Below are 19,708 nucleotides of genomic sequence, written 5' to 3' on the forward strand. Positions count from 1 at the left end.
GGAGGAGGCATCAGTGGAAACTCCTGGCTGATGCTACCACCACACATACACACTGGATGTATATTTTTTTATCCAACAGGAGGGAGTGCTCTGTAGGGATCAGTCTTAACGGTTAAATCACATCACCGTGGTAGAAAAAACAAACAGTGCATATACTGTATGATATATTGTTTTTTTCTTTTTTTAAACAAAATATAGATATCCTTCAGCAAGTGGAGGAAGAAACATCATCATCAGAATAAACAGAAAAAAACCTGCAGAACATATTGAAGAATGTACAGGGCTGTCTGCCTCCTCCTCTTGACATGGGTGATTGCAATGCTCATCTTTCCAGGTAATGTTTTGCCCACTTTTTTACATGTTGCAGGCTGATTAGTTGTGTGTGGGAGGAGGAGAGAGGTTTCCATAAATGAACAGGCCTCTGAATTATAGGAAGTCAACCTCACCCTGTATGGTGTTCTGTTGGTTTTACGTTTGTGTGTAGCAAGGATGTTCTTATAGAAAAGTTATCTATTTGAGATGAATCAGATATCCACGCATGTCATAACATGACCTTTAAGTATCGCACATTCTAACCAATATGAAGTTGATTATTTAGATAGCTACAACACCCCAGAATAGTGTGTGAAGTACTGTCGTTGTTTGATGATCTTATTTTAGATGTCGCCAGGCTGATGTGAAACCATGTGTAAAGCTCAGTTGAGCTGCTAATTCATATAGACAGACATGTCTGTCCAGCAAGTCTTGACAATTTATCATCATTCAGAGATTAATTGAAACATTTTAAATCACAACATTCAGTTCAAGTTCACCCACTATTGCAAATGTAATGTCATTCATTCATTTTAAACAAAGATCCTTTTTCTGAAGTTGAACAGAAAGTCTGAACATTTACACAACATGCCATTGTAACATTCTGCGGCATCACTGAGTAAGACAGCATGCAATTACACAATGACCCCAGAAGGACCACTGCCCATGACATTGCCAAATGCAAGATATTCCTTTTTTGGCGATGACATCAGTGTGCTGCAGACTGACCTAAAAAAAAAAAGTTTTGTTTTCGACCAATCATAGCACTGCTCCGTGAGGAGTCTCTGACAACACACCCAGGAGACACAAAACACTAAATGAAAACTGACAGTCCAGGACCAGCTGCATCCTCTGATTGGGTGTAAAAATGACCTCCCTTGTCAGGAAAAAAAGAAAAGAAAATACACACACACACACACACAAACAAACAAACACACAAGCACACACACACACACACACACACACACACACACACACACACGCACGCACGCACGCACGCACACACACACACACACACACACACACACACACACACACACACACACACACACACACACACACACACACACACACACACACACACACACACACACACACACACACACACAGCGATATTAGTGTCATTTCTTCAAGTCCACATCAAGGACCCTTGTCACATGACACTAATTTGAACACACAAACAAAACAGACAGTTCTACTGTATGTGAAGCACTCATTCGTATGCCACACACATAGTAGGGACTTCCCTCCCTTATCATCACAAGGTCAACGAATGTCATCATGGTGAATTTTAGAGTGTAATATAATCCATACAGTCATTAAGACAAATCGGTATAGTGGGTATACACTACAGTGTATGGTTTACAAACTACCTCTGTTAGCATTCATGTAGCAAGAAGCTGATTAATAAATATAGTGAGAGGGAATTAAGTGTGTGTGTGTGTGTGTGTGTGTGTGTGTGTGTGTGTGTGTGTGTGTGTGTGTGTGTGTGTGTGTGTGTGTGTGTGTGTGTGTGTGTGTGTGTGTGTGTGTGTGTGTGTGTGTGTGTGTATTTGCAAGTGCATGCAAGGGATGCAAGAACAAACAATCAGACATTTATTCATGGACTTAAAGATGTTGGTTATATTTATGCATTATGGAGATGAAGGTCAAACGTCTCATCAGTGCCATGCAAGTTGAATAATGCAGATGAACGAGAAACCAATCTGTACTTGATCCATTAATAAAATGTGATAAATTGTCAATAAAGCTGCTTCCAGGAGTCCCCGTAAAGGTGGCGTCGTGGCGAATCGCTACTAGAGCATAAATCTGAAATCTAAACTTGAAATGTTGCCATGGAATTTATTGCTTCTCAGTCTCTGCTTTTGCAGCTTTGACTGCAAAAAGGGTCTTCATGCACGTCTAGTGCTAGACAAGACCAAGTCACAGTTAGATAGTGTTTTAAAAGTCATCATGACAAAATGACCAAAATGCCAGCGGCCATTGTGTTATCGGACTGCTGACTCAGAGTCTATACAATGGAACAATGGAACACCATTGTCATTCCTTTATTGGTCTTCAGTAGACTGTCGTGTTAACTCATGTCTCACTCTTGCATTTGGTCGTCAGTAGTCAAAACAGTTGTTTAACCGCTGAGATAACTACAGTATGTCTATTACCATAATAAGCATTGCAGTGGGAAGTGTTCAACTACATGATACCAATGATAATGGGAGCATTTCTGCGGAACCTTGGAAATACAGCAAGTCTGTGGCTTAAAGCGGTCAGGGAGGCTGTTAAACCACTTGGGCATCCCGCAGCCTTGACTGCTGTGCTGGGCCTTGCAGAGGTTTCGGGGAAATTATACGCTTACAGATTGAAACAAGTGAGATGATGTCTCCCACCTGGCATCGGGGTCCAGGGCAGATGTGGCCCGGTTCTGGCCATGGTGCGGTGGCATCTAAGATGCTCCCGTGGTCCCATCTGGAGGAGTTGATGTAGCTGCTGGGGCTTTGTTCTGCGAGACACCATCAAGCGCTTCAGCAAGGTGTGAAATGCACATGTGAGAGCTTTTGAAGTGTGTGTGTGTGTGTGTGTGTGTGTGTGTGTGCCTGCATGCGTGTGTGTTTGTGTGATGCGATGCGATGTGGGCAGCCTGACAATCAGAGGTTGGTAATCTTCTGAGCACCAAAAAAAACCCTCTGGTGTTGTACAGCTATGCGCCATGGCTTTTCTATGTTCTTTTATTTATTTATTTAATTGAGAAATCTGAAATAGAAGAACACAAGACATACCAGAGCAACCGCTGCCAATCATTTATTCCCAAACACTCACTACAGACACTATCCTGTCAGCTCAAAACGTAACTCAATCTCACTGGGAAAAGACACATAGCAAATCTGGACAAATCTGTTGTTCTGTGGGCATATGATTTAATGTACAATAAAGCACCGAAGGATGTACTTGTAGATCTTCACCTTCAGCGACTTTTCCCACCTAAAGCAGACATGAAATGTTGGATAAAGCACCCTCAGAGAGAGACCCTACATATATGTTCTGGCCATTAAAGTGAATGATTTCCCATTGTTCATTCTGTGAGCTATAATGTACCTCCATACAGACGACTGTGATGGCCCATATGGTGACCTTCACGTAGTTGCCCAGTACAGTCCTTAGGGTTTCCCAGGCTTCTGAAACTGAACCCGGAACAGATGGTGCCACCAGCTCTTGACATATTGAATCTGATGGTGACATGAAGGCTTATGTGCCAATATCAGGGTGAACCACTCTGGGATGCTGCATGTTAACCCTCAAAGTCAGTGGTTTCACTGTGTGCATCCAGTGCCCAAAAAATGCCCCCTATATTTGGGGATGCGAATATATTATCTTATCTGTGACTGCTGTCATTTGAGTATTTTTTTTTCACAATCCCTGATCAATGATGCTCAACTACTGTGCAAGATCTGATCAGGGAGACTTTTTTGACTGAGAAAATACAGCAATGCTGCAACATTAGATCAATAACAAGTGGTAGTGTTTGGTTGGTATTCCGCCTATCCATTAGAGGCCTTTCAGCTCAAGTTTTTTATCATCATAATTACCATCATCATCACCATCGTCCTTATCATCATCACTGTTGTCATTATATGATTTAGTGTTCCATAGCATGACGCAACACCAATTAGCCCTTTAACTGTAATTATAAGTAACCGTACGTGTACCTTTGCCAGATGACCTTTGTATGTCGCAACTGCTTACGATGAATCATTTCAGTAATTTAATGAAGAATCTGTTTTTAGAGGGAGGCCTAAAAATACCTCTCTTGCCTTGATAAACCACCAGAGACTGATGACTGGGGGTGAGGATGACTAACACGACTGCCCCAGTGCAGAACAGCACAGCACAGCACAGCACAGCACAGCTCACCAGGCGCAGTCCTTGGCCGGCTGTGGTTATATAATGCTAAATGTGTGCTCATCCATGAGTGCCTCACGGCTTTGCCATGCAGGCTCTTTTTCAGGACAGTGCAGAGAGCCGAGCCGACCCCCGAGTCTGTGGTAATCTGCAGAGTTTCCTCACTCTGAAGCTCCCAGAGACTGTAGGAAACCTCAGCTGAAGAAATGGGTATTGCATTGTGTTGTATAACCCTAGCCTTAACCATTTATAAATTAGCGATACTCCATAAAGGTTTCGTTAAAGGTAAACTATGCAAGTTTTTGAAGTGATTTGTCACATTCAGCTAAAATAAAGTGTTACCGTTTTATGATATGCCACCACAATTAATATCTGGTATCTGTTGAGCTTTAATATACTATTACAATTGCAATTTGAAATGTTGTGCTTGTAAAATATACTACTAATGGCAACACGGTCAAAATAGAATAAAGGGAAGTGAACTAATTTCATTAAGTGTCTTCAGGTAGAGAATGTGTTGAATAATAGCCTATGTCTTACCCCACGCCCTGTAAAAAGTGAGGATGATTTAACAGAATGAAAAGTGAACTGTCCTCGACCAGGCTTTCTCTATTTAACCTTGACTCTCTTTGAGCTGTATAATCCTTCAGTTGGCCTTATTCCGCAAGAGAAAAGCTGTCATGCTTGTCAAATGTGACAAAATCCACCGCTCATGCTTTTTGACTATTTGTGTCAGTCAGATCCGTGTCTTCTGGGAAATAGAGAACAGTGAGAAGGGACAATTCAGGCAGCTTTTTGTTCAGCACACACAAAACTGCTTGAATTGGTGAATGGCGGATTTTAGTGTAAAGTGTTCTTTTTTCATTGCTTTCAAAAGCTCTGATCCTCATATTTAACTCATTTGGCAAGTGGAACTGAGGGCTTGGACCAGTGGCTGTGGCTCTCTGCATCAATGTCATGTCGTGTTCCTATCAAAGCTTCAGCCTACTATCTTGGTCCTGAAAGTCATGCAGACTGCTGAGTGGTCCCTCAGGCTATAAGGGCAGTGGTCAGCTGAATACATCACCATGCAGAGAAGTACGAAACGCTAAGCACAGCTCTACTCACCGTAGCATTGGATTACTGCCCACTACGTGTTAAGGCAATGTCCACTAGAACTGTACAAGGAAAATAAAAGGTTTTGTTTCGTTTAATGTAACATGTACTGTAAGCTATTAGAGAGTGTGTTCTTTCCTGTGAGGGCTGATCGGGGATCAGCGATTGTGTCCAGTTTCTGCTAAACGGATGAGGCATCACTCCATCGCAGGCTGACCCGTAAGCCGGCGGCCATGTAGATGAAGAGCACAGTGAGCCGCATCAAGTGCCAACAGTGGCGTCCCGCGGTTACTAAGGGTGCTTTCACACCAACATCGTTTGGTGCGCACCAAACGGTCCATTCGTACCAAAACCTCTTAGTTTGGTTCGTTTTCGTTGGTGTGAAAGCATTAATCGCACTCGGGTGTGCACCAAAAAGAGGAGGTCTCGGTCCGCTTGACTCCGCACCAAAAGTAGACCTCTGGTGCGGTCCCTCTGGTGAGAACGCGAACTGGGGTCCAAACCATAGACTGTAGGTCAAAATAGTGAGTCAAAATTGGCGCCGATTTCTACCGGAAGATAAACATTGAGAAAAAAATCAATCAGACTAATTTTGGTTCGTTTTCTGGTGTGAAAGCGGACCTCACTGGAGTCTATATGCTACATAATAACAATTTCACTGCCTGAAGCGGACCAAATAATCGAATTAGTGGTGTGAAAGCGCCCTAAGGCAGAGGCAAAATAATAACATAGGGCATTTACTGCTCAACATGCCAGATCCCCGCACAATTTGATTTGATTCAGGACTCCTTTGTTTTCAATCAGAATGACACCTGTGAATACTTCAAGTTTATCCCATTCTAAAGGCATCTACAGGTGACACCACATCCCATTATATCCACTGGAGGGTCCCTTCCTCATACTTTCGGACCTGTATTACACTGTACAGCACTGCTGTTCCTTAGACATACTGTAATTTAGGGGCAGCATGATGGTTGTAGTGATGGCACCCTTTTCCATTTGCAGAGTGCACATACAGCACCTTACAGAGCACACTGCACTCACATCATCACCATTACAATGCACACCTTAAAGGGCACTGGGATGTTCCTCCCATTGTGAGGGCCAGTCAGTGAGACATTTTCACTAGGTGTCCTACTCAAGAGGGCACTTTAGCACCACCGGCCCTCCCTACCTACGGCCCACTCCCAGCCTTCTGATTCCACCAGTGAGTGAAAAAGCAACCTTCCTATTGCCAGCCTAAACTGTAACCCCTGAGACCACTGACCACTGAGGTCGTTATTTCCTCTTGACGTCGAGCACAGTCTATGGGCTGCACTCATAGACAAAACCATGTGGTTGTACTTGTTTGCTGAAAATATCATGCAACAAAACAGCATTACAGCTGAGATGACAGACGACAGCTGGATAGAGTGAGTGACCTTGCAAACCTACCAGCTGGCACGTGGAAAAAAAAAATCACCATTTTTGAAATCACATCAGTCGTTCTTGTGTTTGTTTTCATTCTCCCGAGTTCTCCCATACTGGAAGTGGCCACCAAACCCCCCCATAAGGAGCAATGGCCTAACGCCAGCTCTGATGCCATCCACTGCCCCTTTTACTGTCACTCCAAGACCAGCTTTAAGTGCTACTAAGGGGGCATGCCGCCTCTGTGTATTTCAACCGCGTCGAACAAGGTGTGTTCAGTTTTTAAAAAGGTTCACTTTCAAGTGGTGATTTAGAGGCCCACTCACCGAGAGGAGCTGGAATTAGCAGTGCCGCAGTGGCTGTGGCCCATCTGATAGCGGCGCACAAGGCTGGCGGTAGCCCAGAGACAAACACATTACTCACAGCGTGCGCTCAGCCGCAGCCTTGGTCATGTAGGGAGGCTGGTGCCAGAGGTAGGCCTCCACTGTGCAAGCGGTAGCACTATTATTCTCTGGATTTGTGTAATGGGGTGTCAGTAAGTCTCCAGCGGAAGGCAACTCTGATTTAGGTCTGGCTCTGGGTCGGCCTCGGTTTTGGCCCTCGGTCCGCCCCGGATCTGGCCCGGATCTACCCGTCTGGGATTAGGTCTAAGTCCAGAGCATCCTGCCACCTGGACTTTTGTTTGCCCATGATCACCTGGCAGAGAGATGTGTGTTTGTGTGTGAGAGCATGTGTTTTCAATGTTTTGGTTACAGCTTCAGCCTGGTTTCTGGCAACACTTAAAAGGTGTGGGACACACAGAATCCCTCTGCTAATGGAGTGATGTGACCAACAATGACTTCAAAAACAAAAAGAGACTATTTATAGTTATTTTATTGTTAATGTGCCTGTGGGTGATGGATTTCAACACACACACTCTCTCTGTCTCTTTCTGTCTCTCTTTCACATACACACACAAACACACACACATACATGCTCTCTCTTTCTCTCTCTCACACACACACACACACACACACACACACACACACACACAGTAGGTGTGTGGGGCCGGGGTATTGGAATTCAATGCCATCACAATGATTAAGTGGCTGTAGCGCTTGAATTCACTCGGCACCACTCACTCCGAAGACCCAATTACATCCTTGAGATAAACAGCACAGCAGAGATGACTCTAATAGGCCTCATGTTTGGCTCAAGTCTGGCTCAGACATGCACTATCTCTCACATTCACTTTTAGGGAGCTTTCTGAAGATTTTGGGGGAGATCAGAGGTACAGTGCATGCATGCACGTGTGTGTGTGTGTGTGTGTGTGTGTGTGCGCGTGCATGTGTGTGCGTGCATGTGTGTGTGCGTGCGTGCGTGCGTGCGTGTGTGTGTGCATGTGTGTGTTTGTGTGATCATCTTTGATGTTAATAACACTATGTGAAGTAGACCTTTTTGATGTTGGTTGACCACTAGGGTGTTCAGAATGCCTAATATGCCTCGAGTGAATTGTATTAGTGCACTTAAAAATGAGATTTGACAGGATGCTATTTGGGACATTAGCAAGACCACACATATTTAAATGTTACATGCTACTTGGCAGGAGTTTGTAGTCTTTTTAAAAGTTGAATTTATTCAGTGGATTTTGCCACAAAATGATAAAATGCTTCATCGATGTGACACTGTAGGAAAGATGTATTCTGAAGGGACGGTGTACAAGTGATGGATGAGCTTGTAAAAGGTACAGTGCCACATGGAAACACTGTCCTGTTTGTGAAGCCTTCACTGGAAGCAATAGCCAAGAAGCAGTTTCATGTTTGCAAAAACAGCTTCTTGCATCTTTTAAGCAAAGGCGTCAACGAACTTCCAAAGAAAGTCTCCCTTGCTGGCATTTGTAACTTGATGGAAAAAAGAACTAAAGGGTGTGTTTGGCGGGACTTGGTTGATTGGTAGCAGGTGCATTAATCAACCCAGCTGTACCTCATCTCTCTTGATTTGATAAGCTTCATGCTTCAGCCCTCCAGTCTTAGAGCGTCCCCCCCCCCCTTCTTCTTGTTGTTGTTCTCACATCTGTATTGTGCCTTGGGCTTTCCAACACTGCAACACTCTGCAGAGCTTTGTGCGCTGAAGAGATTTAAACAAAGAATTAGCCGATTTATATCCTGTATTTACTGGGTGGTTTTAGATATGGTCAGGAGAATTAGACAACGTTCATTTACTCAAGCTTTTTTGTCATGCTTGACAGTGATGCCTAGCTCTGCACAACCAAGACCAGGGCGGGTGCTGGTCCTGCTCATAGGTTAATCTGTTAGGGCGACTGGTGGATGGATGTGAAGACACAAGGTGTGCTTTGGCCCCTCTGCACACCTTATCAATCTTATGGTGGAAGCCTCCAGCTAGGTTGAAAGGTGTGGTCCTTCTTAATACATCACTTTGGAACAAAAGGACTTAATTTGCAGTGAGGTTCTCAAAGAATGTAAAGACTATTTGTGCACTGATTTGTATCTATAATTATACAGCTTGGTGGCTATAATTAAAGCAACACTAAAGCACTTTTCTTCTGTTACACGAATGCTATTTGTTAATCCAGCAAATAGCGATGTCCACAGACAAGGTAGAGTATGTTGCATGGTTTTAAAGTCAAATTTGTAGTTTCTTATGTCCCGTTCCATCGTAACCGCTACCCGATCTGGTAAACTTACAAGTACGGTTATAGCCGATAGAGGGCTGCGAAGCGAATGCAGAAGTGTTCACCCTGTTACGAGTTGATGAACCCCTGAAATTGATTTGGGAACATTATTTTAAGATATGAAAAACTCTTCAGTGTTGCTTTAAACTAACAAATACCATCAGAAGTAAGGGAGTCGGTGTCCAAATGAATGGTGTTTTTAATCATCAAAGATGAATCCAGGAAGAGTTTGCATTCAACTAGATTTTCAAAAATATCAAGGAAGTTGTGCGTCCCACTGTGAGTTATTGGAGGATATAGGCTGTGCTTGGCCTAAGAGAGATAGAGCATAACGTCGGTTTGATTTCTTTTGACAGAAATCACCCTTAGCAGTTAATGATCCACAGCTCTCTCTCTCCACTTTTGGGATGGACATGTGAGGTCAGACTCTCCATACTTATCACTGGACACAGCCTGGGCCAGCACTGCAAAGAATGTTGGCTAATGATATTGGCCGCGTTTCCCAGATTCATTAAGAAGCAAAGAACTTCTTAGGAGCGTTCTTAGAATGTTCTTAGAGCGCTCCTAAGAAGTTCTTAGCACTTAAGAGCTTCTTAACAAATCTGGGAAATGCGGCTAATGTTTTTACAATCGGAGAAAAAAATAAGTGTAAAAACTAGGGGTATTGTATGCTAATAATGATATCCAGAGACAGTACTTTCTGTCAATGGCACACTTGCACATCTGTGCTGTGAGGTAATTAACTTGTTTATGCAGACTGGAAGATGTGGTTTTGTGTGGTGTATTTCCCCCCATTCCTCCATTTAGCATGGTAATTATTGTAGCCTTTGATATGATACCCAGATAATTGCAGCAGCGTATCATCATGTTAATTTACCTAAAACAAATTAGAGATAAAGCAATGAGATTATTATGTAATTAGTTGTAATGGCCAAGGAAGCCTTTGGATCTGTGCTGTTTAACCAGCTGAAACTGCATCAGTGTGTTTACAAAAAGGATGGTCTTGCTCTCCAGAATATGCATCACAACTGTTAGACTCCAAACAGGATTTTTGTGCACTGTATGTATACAGTGTGTGTGTGTGTGTGTGTGTGTGTGTGTGTGTGTGTGTGTGTGTGTGTGTGTGTGTGTGTGTGTGTGTGTGTGTGTGTGTGTGTGTGTGTGTGTGTGCGTGAATGAAGTCAGTTAGATGGCAGTGTAATGTGAGCCAAATACTGAAGACCTATCCTATTTTTCATTCACAAAGTTGAAAATTGAATGATGATTTTGGTAAACCCGTTGAGATTGAGTGAAATTACATTGATAAAAAACTCCCCTACGTCTGAATAAATCCTGCTCCCAACTCTTGCTCTTCCACCTACCCATAGCTGGGTAAGTCATTCCAGTAACAGCCATACCATTAGAACTTATTATTAAATCATTACCATTAAAAGCTCATTACAGCTTGTTTTCTCCGTGCTGACATTTTGATTTGAGGAGTGTCTTTCATTAGGATATGTGACACTAATCTCCTAATTAGATGAGCTATTTCCACACAGCAGACATTCAAATGTAATATAAATTCTTATTTTCAGAACAAGCACTTGCAGAGATAGACTTCTACTGTATGTCACCATGAAACCTGTTTAGATATTGGACAGCCTTTAGCGTTTCCATTCCAGCGAGTGCAGTTTTTATGTCTCTGGCCCTGAGGAGACAAGGCAGGCGGTCTGACAGTTAGCTTAAGTGTTTTTTGTTATGATTTGCTCCCAAAGATCACAATCACCAGATCACATTACCAAGAGAAAAAGAAGAGATTCATGGGCGGGGTAAATAAATCAGAGCTATCGCCGCCACTTCTCTTTGCCCTCAGGCAGTGAGGGGAAGCATGAGCAATAGGTTGTCAGTGTTGACCAGAATGGAGACGTCACAGAGAACGCGTTCATTTCACCCCGCCACAACGTACATCCTTTATATTAAAAGAAATCCAATTTACGCACTATCGGTTTGACTACCTTTAGGAGCCCACTCCACCTCTATACAGCACATTCAGACTTATATATAAGTATATATGTGTGTATGGTTTTATACTGGACATATGTGTTTTTATTGTGAGGTTTCCAGTTCACATTGCCATTTTGATTCCTGTTGCCCCATTTATCAGAGTTTGATAAGGTCACCTCACCCTGTCACCCCTGCTAGCAAACTCCATTTACTTTCCTGTAGAAGCATTATCAGGGTGTGTGGAATGTCCTCTATAACTGACAGCGTAAACAGACAGGGTTGCAAAGTGTTCACTTCAGGTGTCGTGCATCTGTGTACGGCCATGTGGATATGGGTATCTTCCTTTACACAAGGTTATGGAAATAAGCAAGTTAAAGCCCTGCCTTTCTTAATTATCCGTGGTTTATTACCTCGGCTGCGACAAGAGAAACAGTTTTATCTCCAGACACCAGGCCTGTTGCGTCAAACAGCCCAGCTCTGGACAAAAAGACCATTTCAGCTTCCCCAGCCTCCACATTTCCTTTGGCCATAAAGGGAGTTTCATGGTCTGAGACCACTGCTGGCGATGTATGCAAAGCGTTTCCAAACTAATATCAGGTCAATTGTAAATTATTAATAAACATACAGTACGTCATCTCATCTGTGAAATTCATAAGTGCCATGTCATTCACTTAATCATGTTGGAAACAATTGACTTAAACCAGTATCCATTAGGTATTTTGCATTATGAACACATTCACTTCACAGACCATTCCTACAGTGATGCATTAGGAATACTTTATAAACATTTAAAAATGTGTGGTGACACTTGAAGGGGTCTACATAAGGGTGACATGTAACCGTCATAAGAATGACATGACACGTCATGCACATTATTGATGTTGATGAATGTTGTCAGAATGTGTCATTTGGTTTTTGGAATTATGTTTTTGATAGTTTAGATTCGGTTTTTGGATTTTGACATTCCAAAAACCGAATGACACATTCTGACAACAGTCATAAACATCAATAATGTGTTATTAATGTACATAACATGTGTCATGACATTGTTATGACGGTTACATGTCACCCTTATGTAGACCCCTTCAAATGAAGTGTTACCAAATGGGTTTCTAATACAGCCTATAAGGCCAGGTTAAGTTTCACCATCATGTTGTTATTTACATTATCAAATGAGATTTACATCCAGTTCTTTTCTGTCTGATCTAACATTACTGTAGGCCTACAGTACATGCACAAACTACAACATTTGGCATCGAGTCACTAATTGATCAATTCTGTAGCCTAATAGATTCACATTGGGCTGCTCTAGCTACAGTACAGCACAGTGTGACATTAGTCTGAGATGTAAAAGTTATAGTGTTTGTCACAATCACACTTCCTGTCAACTGATCCTAAGCATAGGGAATGCAACCACGAGGCCTTGTTTAGTTTCACTAATGGCCTCGTTGCAAAATGCAACAGTGCAATTTTGGTAGTTTCCACTGGGGGGCAAAGATGTACTGTCGACTCTCATCTCATTGTCTGACAATGACCTATTTTCAGAGACGACGTGCCGAAGCATTTGCCACGTCCTTTTGAAATGAAAATGCGAGCACATTTCCATACACCCTATATGGTATCTAAGTTCAGAGCACCGTCCCGTTGTATTGTGCACTGTGTTTGTGTGCCTGCACTGAAAAAAAAAGGAGGTAAATTTTGCCTCGCTAAGCCTAACAGACTCAACCGAAAGGAAACAATGCAGCGACTTTGTAGTTGACACACAGCATGCATGTGACTTGTAACCATGCATGAACACACTCTCATGCAAATGCCCTAGCTAGCGCTCCCAGCACCGACTAGGAGAGAGAGCAAGTGCACACAGAACCTGCCTTTTAAAAAAAAAGCCATTTATGGACACTTAAATGGATTTAAGAACCAGTGGCGCGGCCATAAATAATCTACTTCAAGTACCCACACTACAACTTCAAAGAGATACAGCATGCAGATTAACATTTTCTTTCACTAGGGGGAAATCTATTAATAGTTCTTGGTTGGAGCAGGCAGGCAAGGCAGGCAAGTGTATGTATAATGGTGAACGAGGCTATTTATTTCTTAAGGTCTGTTTATTCCCCCGAGGGATGGCGGGCAAATGTCCCGTTCGGAATTACAGGTCATTTGACTCACGGCTAATTGTTTATGTCCTCAGCAAAAAAAACAAGCTCAACCTGGAGCAAATGGGGGTTGAGGTGTGTGTGTGTGTGTGTGTGGGGGGGGGGGGGGTTGGTGGTGGGTTGGTGGCGGGGGGATGGGGGGGGGGGGGGGGGGGGTAATTGGAATGTATTCGAGTGACACAGCGAGAATGAGGATTACTAAACCCGCACTGGCGAACCACAGTCAAGGTGGCGAAGAGGCGAGGCGCTGGAAAGCAAGGCAACGTTGGCCCTAACTGGAACGGGCAAAGACCACCCAGAGGTTGTCGGGATTAGACAGTGGAAATTGAAGTCGCCCCGGGCGTATTAGAAATTGGCTGGGGGTTGGGAGTCGGGGTGGCACCGAGGTCACCCTGGGACAAGGCCCCAGCACAAGACGAGACACAGAGCCTTGACTGAGATTGCATAATTGAATTCTAATTCCCCCACCCCATCCTCCTCCACCCCCATCTGTCTAAAAAAAAAGAGCTCCGCAGAGGATCAGTGTCGATAGTTTTGCTAATGTATTGGGCGGTATTAGACAAGAAATTGACTTTATGCAATTTAAAAGGCCTGAGTAATGGCTGGCTTAATTTTCTGCCAGTGCGTTTAAATGGCCAATGTGTGTTGAAATGGCACATGGCAACCAGCTTACTAATAGCCCTCTGACTGTGGCAGTGCAGCTGAGACACCGGAGTGCTTGCCAAGGCCTCTGTCGTGTTTGCAAGAGAGAAAGACAGAGAGAGAGAGAGAGAGAGAGAGAGATTCCTGCAGGCTCCACCGCCAATGAGAAGCCATTAAGCTCTTTTCCCCCTTCAGCTCAGCACATAAAACACCTTGATATAAAAACAGGTAGCTATCACACGCGAGCATTGTTTCAAGTCACCATTTACCACCAATTCACCGTTTAAAGGTCACCGTTTAATAAAATGAATTTCTCAAGGCATAACTTCACTTGATTAAAATCAAAGTCATCGGTGCATTGAGAGACATCATCTGCATGCACGACATTGGATGTTGACTCTGTATAAAGAAACAAAATGGCCATGCATGACCAATGACGTGTTAGTTTATTGATTTGATTAGCAGATGGTGCGAACGCTGCATGTATAGAGAAGGAAACCTTTATATTCGCCCATTTAGCAGAAATTCCCATTCACATTTGCTCAGCACAGATACAGTAGGTTGTGTATTTTACTACGTGTGCTTTCTGCCGGAATTGAATTCATGACCTTGATGCTGTTAGGATCTTGCCCTACCAGCAAACACTTCATCGTTCATTAATCCTTTTAAAACTGTACTTTTTTGGAATCTGGTCTAAACGTCCCTGACACTGTGCTGAAAGAAAGAAAGAAAGAAAAAAAAACAACCTTCATCCTTCGTACTGGCATTTTTTTATTATTATTTGTATGAGAGCGTCATATTCCCCAACGAATGACATGTTTATTTAGTCACTCCAACAGATGTAAACAATACTCTCAGCCCCTGCTGTGCAGGTGTGATACGCCTCCGTGTACATGAGGGAACACGGCGAATGAAGACACACACAGTGTTTGTTTACTGATGAGTAACTGGTAAATAATCTCATCTACCAACATTGAGTTATTTGGGAGAGCTCAGTCACTGGAACATTTCAGGTTCCCATTCCCGGTTCTCAAATTCTTCCTCATATATCCAGTCACATACAATGTCATAGCTCGGTGAGCTCAATAACTATGCCATGGAAATAGAACATGTTGACTCTGCTTTGGAGTTGTTGGCTTCAGTGTGAGTTTATACACCTGTAAGTGAGCCACTAGATTTTTTATAACCATACGGATAAAATCACATGTTTGATGTGTGATATGTGATCTGTGACTATAACATTACAAACATATTTTCTATATTTCTGATATCAAGCTGATATTTGTAATAGGGAAGTAAGTTGAGGCATTTTACTTTTTTGGAAGTGAAACAGTATGGCAAATGTTCTAAATGTTGCCATCTGGTTCTGAATATTGGCACCTAGCTTGCCATCTGTGTCACTGTCTATCATGTAAAAATATCGACAGAGAAGGCTGGTGATGTCTTGGTTGGGTCAAGGTTTTAATAAGGCATCACTTTGCACATATTCAATTGCCTCTCCGATGGCTTTTGCCAGATGTTCCAACCAAGACTCTTGGTTTCCCATAATTAGCCAATCATGTGAAAATATAAGCCAATTCAAGCTAAATGGGAAAAATGCCTTTTCTATTTTCATATAACGGGTCTTACAGGTAGCTTTATGTGATACAAAGCCTCTGTGTAACATCTTAATTGTCCTGTAAAGTGTGTGCCTGTAGTTCAGTTCATTTGGTTATTGCTTTAATTTCCTGGCCTCTGAGACCTGTACTATAAGATGCTTTCAACAATGGCGTTTTTAAATGAACAAATGCAATGTTAAGTGTTATGACTCCATAATCCAACATAGGTTACTTTCCTCATGGGATGCTCTCTGCAGAAGTGATATGATAATACACTTCTGATGATAACTACAACAGATGTCTCTTCTTGAAATGAAAGAAGGGGGAAAAAGGTGTGTGTGTGTGTGTGTGTGTGTGTGTGTGTGTGTGTGTGTGTGTGTGTGTGTGTGTGTGTGTGTGTGCCCTACTGTTGATTTTGCTCAGCTGTTTATTGGTTTTGGATGCTTCCTTTTTCTATGTACGGCTTGTCAGTCAAAAGCAATTTGTGTTACAATATTATGTTAATTTGGCTGATGCTTTTATCCAAAGTGACTTACACACGTCAATTATCACAGGGTCAGTCTCCCGGGGGAACAACTTAGGGTTAAGAGCCTTGTTCAAGGACACAGGCAGCCAGAAATGGAACCCACAGATACTCTGTGAACTCCTGTGTACTACTAGGCTGCCTCACGTTGGGAGTTCTCGAAAGCTTCCTCCGAGATGTCTCTCCTCAGCTGTCTTCTCCAGATGGAGACAATGGCAACCGTTAATGTCACTCTGAGCGAAAAGGTGCGGCACATCTCGGCGCAGGGAGAGAACAAATGGTATAAAACATTCCAAACGCTGGCAAATGGGGGGACTGACGGGCGCCGTCATGGGTTCATGTCATGCTTTCAGAGCTTACAGTCCTTCAAATGACTGGGAGCCAGACGAGCAGCGTTCGCCTGAGAAATCACGGAAACATGACAGGCGGCTCATAATCCCCAGGGAGATCAAAAAGGTAGGGTTCTGGAATGGGGCGCCCGGCGTAATGAAAGGGAGCAGGTGACGCGAGACACCTACACGCTCTCACCTAGGCCTGATTAATATTCACCAGCCCTGGCACCCGCGATTCAGATGTCAATCACCCCCCGTAGGGCAATTAGAACGTTGCCAGTGGCAGATCCAGCTGCAAGCTAATCTAACGAGAAATGACGAGCTAGCATAGAGAGGAGTGAGAGTGTGTGAGTTCCTGAGTGTGAGTGAGTGAGTGTGGGTGTGTGTGTGAGCACTTCTCTGTGTGTGGGTAAGTGTGTGTGTGTGTGTGTTGGAGGGGGGGGGGGTTGTCAGAAGCAGTGGTAAATTTAGCGAGTGGGGAGAAACAATACATACATGCTTTCTCTTCCTTCCCCTTGTGGAGTTGGAGGGCCATCCAAGCACATCAGCGCCCCAGAGACGGTGCAGAGACGGCGCGGAGACAGAGACGGAGACAAGCCGCGCCGCGCCGCATAGCACTCTGTCTTGGGCTAATTGGGAGAACTCCTGCCAGACATTTGACTGTGCTTACAGTTTGCTGTTTGTTTTCACACTCCCTCAAAAAGAGAAGAAGAACTTCATTGTCGGAGTGCAAACATTTTCTGTGGTGCAGCCACATCCCTTAGCAGTATGAAGATGGATTTGATGAGCAGGATGTGACCTATTTTTGGCTTTTATACCGGAAAGGTTTTCCAAAAACTTTCTCTTGCATTTTTCATGCGGTAAATGTAAGTTTATTCTGTCTAAAGATTAATAATGTATGTTTAGGATCAGAACAAAATGAAAATGGACTGGACAGAAATTACTGGAGGACCAAAAACTCTTTGAGGTAAAAAGAGCATAATTTGTATCATAAACTATCCTTACCTCAACTTTACAGGTTATGTTTTCAATGCTGTTTGTTTCTTCTCGGCTTGTCACCCCCCCCCCCCCCCCCCCCCCCCCCATCTAAACTGACTTTCATGGTATTTTGTTAAGGGATGTGGGCTGGGCCAGAGAAGAACTCATATGTTTTGAGGTGGATCAGAATGGGAAGCACCAAACTTTTTTATTATTATTATTATTTATTTCACATTTTGAGATCATAAATTGAGCATTTGGTGGTGGAGGAGGTCTGTGTTCTTCAAGTGTCCATCTAAGTATTCTTTTACATGAGACGTTATGATTTCAAAGGGCAAAGCCAGGCAAATACTATATTTCCCCTTCATATTTCTGTTCTTGAAAGAAGAATATATGTTATGGCCGACAGCCAAGATATCTCAGAAAGAGCAAATCTTTTGGGAGGGGCAGTTGGGGCACTGAGCTGACAGTCAGCGTGAGACATGTAAAATCCTCATGAATTATGTGCCTGCTGTCTTTGAATGTAAATCTAGAGCGCACGCTCAAAGCACAACTGACCTCGGGAGTCTCCAGGCAGTCCACTGTACTTTCTGACCCTGGAGAGGCCTACATGCTTAAGCACCAGCACCAAGGGCATAAAACAGGGCCAGATCCATAAAGCACAGTGGTAGTGATGGTGGACTTGTGCCATGTAAAATCTGCAGCGCGGACATTTAAGATCACTCATAAAGTCACCCTAGTGAAGCTAAAGTGGGTTTAGGTTCACTTTCAGTTTATGACTCGCTCTTCTGATTGCAGAGTGTCTGAGGTAGGGAGGCCTCTTCATCTCGTGGAGTGAGACTGGAAGGCGAGGAGCACTGCCAAATCATGTTTTCATGTCCCAGTTGCGGCTTATTATTTCACGATTGCCTCTCGCAACTGTGAATTTATATCTCGTAATGTTGAGCGATGTTGCAACTGTGAGTTTAGATTGTGCAATTGTAGGGTGTTGGTTATCCTTTCCTAAACACTAACGTTGAAAACAAAAGAGAAAACAGAAAATGTGCTTTAAAGCATGTCTAAATGGAGTGCCTAGACCCGGAGAGGATCTTAGACATAACATTTGTCAGACATTGACTTTCCTCGAACGCGAGACGTGAGTTAAATCAAACTAACTCTGTGGATTAGAAGTCTTAGGGGTGGAATCCCCCCCTGCTCCACTGCCAGCGCCCCTCATTGAATTTTAGTATATTTAGACACAGTGGCGGCGTCGTGCAGAAAAGGCCGTCTCAGCTGTCAGCTTCCTCCCTTTCTGCAGTCAACCAATTAAGCCGCTGAAAAATGCTAGTGGTTTCCTCCAGTGCCGGAGCGAGCGCGAGAGAGACAGCGGCAGCCGCTGCGGTGGCGGCGGCACTTCAGCCTGGCGTGAGGCGAGCGGGAGAGAGAGAAACAGCGTTTGTGACATAATCGCCGCGGAGCATGACTTATCGCGCACGGGCCCCGCTCGTGTTCCTGATGAGGCCCGCTTGCTCGCTGCCGCCGCCACCGCCGCCGCGCACATGTGCCAAGGAACCTGAAAGAGGCTTTAGAGCCCAGACACACACACACACACACACACACACACACGTCGTACGCAGCAGCCACAGCGCTTAGCCGCTATGTGTTGTTTCAGCAGTGTGGGGTTTCCCCCCACCATTTGGCACCAAAAGGCATCAAAATAGGGGAAAAAAGGACCATTGTGGAGGGTTGATGTTTGACTGTAGGGGCACTGTGGAACAAGGGCTCTGAAGGGACATAGACAGTCCAAAGAAATGAACATGTCCTTGTCAGATTGAACTCAGGAAAAGGCATCTGTTGCATGCTTAAAAATAACGAACTAACTAACTAAATAAATAAACAAATAAACAAATACATGAATAAACTAATTTAAGTACATTATGAAACATGTGAGAGCAGATAATAATGATCTGGCTCTTGTTTTTGAAAAAGGTCATATTTGGTTGAGGAAATGGCCATGTTGGACACCTAGTGTAGCAACATCTAATCTGATGCACGACAAATTAAACACATGTACTGATTTAAACACAGTATGAAGACATACGGATAATCACTATCACATTATTATGCAATCATTATCTCTC

General features: G+C 43.5%; 1 protein-coding gene across 1 annotated transcript in view; it reads left to right on the plus strand.

Moving 5' to 3' along the window:
* Window positions 1-204: 204 nt before the first annotated feature.
* The window catches only part of opcml (opioid binding protein/cell adhesion molecule-like), a 111,330-nt gene continuing 91,826 nt past the window's right edge, over window positions 205-19,708 (plus strand). The window contains exon 1 of the mRNA XM_062536616.1: window positions 205-334. Within this exon, the coding sequence (XP_062392600.1) occupies window positions 274-334 (61 nt within the window). The 5' untranslated portion in view covers window positions 205-273. The remainder of the gene's footprint in view (window positions 335-19,708) is intronic.

This window comes from Sardina pilchardus, chromosome 5, assembly GCF_963854185.1.
Source record: "Sardina pilchardus chromosome 5, fSarPil1.1, whole genome shotgun sequence".
NCBI classification, from domain to species: Eukaryota; Metazoa; Chordata; class Actinopteri; order Clupeiformes; family Clupeidae; genus Sardina; species Sardina pilchardus.